The sequence below is a fragment of the Camellia sinensis genome, chromosome 3 (genome assembly GCF_055761805.1).
Source record: "Camellia sinensis isolate YWXY chromosome 3, ASM5576180v1, whole genome shotgun sequence".
In the NCBI taxonomy this organism is placed as follows: Eukaryota; Viridiplantae; Streptophyta; class Magnoliopsida; order Ericales; family Theaceae; genus Camellia; species Camellia sinensis.
Genome location: NC_138963.1, coordinates 173,584,850 through 173,589,689, shown reverse-complemented (window position 1 = coordinate 173,589,689; position 4,840 = coordinate 173,584,850). Strand labels below are relative to the sequence as shown.

Sequence of the window (4,840 nt, the reverse complement as noted above, 5' to 3'; positions counted from 1 at the left end):
AGTATAGCTTCCTCTCCTCCACAGAAAATAAATAAATAAATAAATAAAGCGATTCAATTCAAGGCTTTCGATAAAACAGAGTCTGAAAAAGGACAAGATATGTCATTTTTAGATAGGCTATTTTTGTGACTCCAATTTGTGCCACCAGAACACTACCGACAAGCCTTACTATCAAGGCAGATCACTCTTAATAAAAAACAAAAAAAGAAGAAGAGTGAATCAATAACAAAGAACAATGATTAAACATGAAGTAAATCAAACACATTCATGTATCTAAAGACTGTACAAGAAACCCCAAGAACATTATCCAAAACCCAAGAATAGCACCACCCTAAGCTCTCCTCCTCTCATTTCCCACAACAACACTACTTTTTTTTAACCTCGGGAAATAAAAGAAATGCAATCAGTAACACATTAGAAGAGGGGGAAAAAAAAATCAGCTTTGATTTGAGGACTGCTTTATTAGAGGCTGTGAAGTTTTTCCCCATTCTTCAGGTGGGCTTTTAACTTCCATCAACAGTGCCACCACTTCCTTCATGGTGGGCCGTTCAGCCGGTGACGAATTGACACAAAACATCGCGATTCCAAGTGTTTGAAGCATTTCTTGCACCATCTGATCAGGTAGGCCTTGGAGCTTCGAATCAAGTATAGTAACGGCCGGTTCAAAGCTTCCCATCTTCTTCTTCACCCACTCAACGATGTGAAGTCCACCACCAACTTGGGGCTCAACCGCGCTGCGCCCACTTAAGATCTCCAACAGAACCACTCCATAACTGTAGACGTCACTCTTCTCTGTTATGTTCATGGTGTATCCATATTCTGCAACAATTAATATAAAAATTTTAGCTATAGAATGTGAGACAACTAATAACGTTAAGAGGGGTTAAACAAGGCAATTTTACTTCAGCATGATAGAGAAAAGCATTCAATATTCAACAAAGAAGAAAGTGCTTTAGGACTTATCTCACCAAATCAATCATGGATAACTTGAAAGAACAAGTGAATTTTTGCAGATTATACATGGCAACTAAGCTAAAATTTTTGCATATTCAACACTTAAAAAAGTTCCAAGAGCACTTGCCTGGGGCAATATATCCGTAAGACCCGGCTATTCTCGACATAGCATGGTGGTAATTTGGAGAGTTCATCAGCTTTGCGAGTCCAAAATCAGCCAAATAGGCCTCAAACTTCGAATCCAGTAGTATGTTATTGCACTTCACATCTCTGTGGAGGATTGCAGGAACACAATCATGGTGAAGATAAGCAAGACCCTGAGCCGAGCCGACTGCAATCTTATACCGGGTTTCCCAATCCAAGTTCCGATTACCTTGCAAGAGCTGTTGCAGATTTCCATTGGAGATGTAGTTGTAGAGGAGGAGTTTCACACTCTTATTAGAGCAGTATCCTAAGAACTTCACTATGTTCCGGTGTCGTATGTGTCCAAGAATCTGAATTTCAGAGGCAAAAGAGTCCACCGCCTCTTCGTTTTGCTTTGTTTTCCATAGCTTTTTCACAGCAATCAGCTCACCATTGGGCATTTCGGCCATGTAAACCACCCCAGAACATCCTTTTCCAATCACATTCTCGTCTTTTAGGCAATCCAATATGTTGTTGATTGTGAAATTGAGTTTCTGAAAGGGAATGAAAGTCCATGGGTTAGAAAAATCATCGGCCCCTGCTGACGTGGCAGCAGCATTACCGTCGGATGATTTTCCTGTTATAAACTTGTGGTTTCGTGTCACAACAATCCAGGATGCAACAATTACCATGGTCAAAGAGGCTAGAATTACTGCTACCAAAGCAATAGTTTTGGCTGATTTCAATCCATTTCTTCGCTGTAGCCGGGAAGAACAAGTAGAACCATCAATGGATTCACAAAGCTTTGGGTTCTCAAGAAATGAATTTGAAGACAGAGTCCTGAAAAAAGGTGTCACAGGAATAGGACCCGAGAAATTATTGCAGGAAATATTCAAGGAAGTGAGACTAGTAAGAAAACCCAGAATTGTAATCTTTCCATAAAGCATGTTATGTGAAAGATCAAGTGATTGTAACTGTGTCAAACCAGACATTGTTTCTGGAATTTCGCCAGTGAAACTATTCGAACTCAAGTCTAAGCTAATGGTTAAGCTTGTGACATAGCCAATCTCAGGTGGGATTGACCCAGAAAGACTGTTGAAGCTCAAGTCAAGAAGAGTTAGTTTCTGCAAGTTTCGAATTGATTTTGGGATTGACCCTGTAAGCAAATTATTGTTGAGGATGAGTTTGTTCAAGTAACTAAAATTACCAAAACTCCATGGGATTTCGCCAGTGAAGCTGTTTCGGCTGAGATCAAGCTGTTCTAAGTTCACAAGCTCGCCTAGCTGACCTGGTATCACCCCGGTTAAGTAATTGTTGTGCACATCCAAGAGCTCAAGAACTGTTATATTAGCTATCTGAGAAGGCAAGCCACCAGAGAAATGGTTCATGTACAAATCAAGAAACACAAGGTTCTGCAATTGCCCAATCTCCTCTGGAATCTGACCTGAAAGTTGGTTTTCACCGAGTCTCAATCTGACTAAAGATTGGCACTCAGAGACACTTCTTGGCAACACTCCTGACAATGAATTCCCCAAAAGAAGCAATTTGCTCAGCTTCTTTAGGCCAAAGATCTCTTCTGGTATTGGGCCGGTAAGCTTGTTTCGCGAAAGGTCGAGTGCGTAGAGCTCAGTGCAGTTCCCGAATGAGGATGGTATGGTACCAGAAACCGAATTGCCCCACAGGAAAAAACTCTGCAAGAACTTCAAATTCCCAATTTGCCATGGAATTGGGCCTGAAAACTGGTTTTTGTCAAGCTGAAGAGCTGTGAGACTGGAACAGTTACTCAATTGCCATGGAATTAGACCTGTGAGCGAATTATCGGACAAATGAAGCTGTTCAAGAACTACAAGCTTCTCCAAATCACCCGGTATTTCACCGGTCAAATCATTGGCAGAGGTGTCAAGGACAACGAGCGACGAGCAATTAGAGAGCTCAGCTGGGATTGTTCCGGTGAGTGAATTGCCCCACAAAAGCAAGCTAGTAAGTTTTTGCAACTTACCCAGTTGAGGAGGGATTGAACCAGTGAGTTTGTTCATGTGGAGATACAAATTTCTCAACTCCGAGCACAACCCCAGTTCTGGTGGGATTGAACCAAACACATCAGTGTCATAAAGTGCCAGTGTTTGGAGATTGATTAAATTCCCAAATGTGGGTGGTATAACACCGGATAACCCGGTCGCCGCAACCCCAAATGTGGTGAGATTGGTGAGAAGTCCCAACTGGGTTGGAATTTCACCAGTCAGATAAGGATTACCCCCAACTCTGAACTGTTGGAGAGACACCAACGAGCCTAATTGCCATGGAATTGAGCTATTGAGCAAATTATCTTGCAAGCACAGGACTTGAAGTGAAGAGAGATTGGCAAGCTGTTCTGGGATTCGACCCGACAACCGATTCGAATTCAAGAAAAGGAATTGAAGAAAACTGAGGCGGCCGAGCTCGGGAGGAATGGGTCCGGAGAGAGAATTGGAAGAGAGGTCTAGGAGGCGGAGATGGGAGAGAGAGCCAAAGGAAGGTGGGATTGAGCCAGAGATGTTAGTGGAGGAGAGATTGAGGAGTTGGAGGTAGGAGAGAGAGGAGAGTTTTGGAGAGAGTGAAGAGACGTTGAGGAATGTGTTTGGGAGAGAGAGTGAGATAACCCTGTCCTGTGGTGAACAAGTGATGCCTTGCCATGAACATGGTGTTGGGCTTGATGGGTTCCAAGAGGAGAGAACAGAGGAGGATGATTTGGAATATGGGTCAGAGGCAGAGAGGAGAGAGAGAAGGGCTTCTCCATCAGGAGAGAGAGAGGTCACCACCACTAGTGTTCTTGTCAGGCTTAACCAACATAAGAAGAAGAAGAAGAAAGGGAAGAGAGAAGAGAAAGCAAGATGGGTTGGTGTTTCCATATGGGCTTAGAAAGTGGATAGGCTTGATGGAGTTTTTGAGCTTTGGTGGTGGTGGTGAGAGTGAAGTCTAGGGGACAACATGCATGTGAGAAAGGATTGTGTGGTGGTGGGGAAGCTTTAAACTCACACTATTATGTAGTGTTGTTCAAAAAACCGATGCATGTGAACAAAAAGTCAGTGTTGATGTTGTGTATCTTTTGTGGAAGAAGACTAATATGTTGTTGAGTGAGTGTTAACTCTCTTACCGGAAATGAGGCTTGTACATCCGGCTCCGCCGGACACGGCGGTGGTACTGGTGGTGGTGGTGGTTAAGATGGGCAACTTAGAACCAAGCTCTTCGTGTAGAGGTTACTCCATTGAAGGTGGACATTGTGGGTTGTGTTCATCATCAGTGGTTTTATTAGGGTTTGAGAGGTGGTGGTGGTTGTGGTGGCGGTGGTGGCGGAGCTTCGAGTTATATATATAAGTTCTCTCTCCTTCTCTCTCTGATGTTTACTGAGAAAGTCTAAGCACTTCAAACATTGCATGAGTCCTTTGCATACCTCAGTTTTATTTTAATGCAGTGATTTCGGCGCCACTGATGAAATCCCAATACTGCCCTTTAAATAGATAGAACCACTATTATTTTCGAGCAATATTACGTATTTTTTATATATGTTTTTTAAATTACAACAAAAAATAAAGGGGTTAGCTTGTTTGTGGATTAGATCATATTGGTTAGGTTTGCGAGACTTATCATTAGTTTTATTTTAATAATTTGAGTCATTTATTTATAAGTCACAATTTATAAATTATTCATTAAAAAAAAAATTAAATCGAATCCAATAACGCACTACAACATATAAGAGTTTTAGAGATCAAATTTTTTAATCTCT

General features: G+C 41.9%; 1 protein-coding gene across 1 annotated transcript; it reads right to left on the bottom strand.

The window, feature by feature from the left end:
- Positions 1 to 215: 215 nt before the first annotated feature.
- On the bottom strand, positions 216 to 4,536 carry LOC114264496 (Leucine-rich receptor-like protein kinase family protein). The gene is made up of 2 exons (XM_028205118.2): positions 1,082 to 4,536; positions 216 to 819 (listed from the first exon to the last, which is right to left on the bottom strand). Exons 1-2 carry the CDS (start codon positions 3,963 to 3,965, stop codon positions 437 to 439), a joined length of 3,267 nt encoding a protein of 1,088 aa, XP_028060919.1. The 5' UTR covers positions 3,966 to 4,536; the 3' UTR covers positions 216 to 436.
- Between the last annotated feature and the right edge of the window lie 304 nt (positions 4,537 to 4,840).

Coding starts and splice junctions, on each gene's coding strand:
- LOC114264496 (XM_028205118.2), bottom strand. CDS start 3,965: ATGGAAACACCAACCCATCTTGCTTTCTCTTCTCTCTTCCCTTTCTTC. Junction 820..1,081: donor TTACGGATATATTGCCCCAG/GCAAGTGCTCTT, acceptor TAATTGTTGCAG/AATATGGATACACCATGAAC.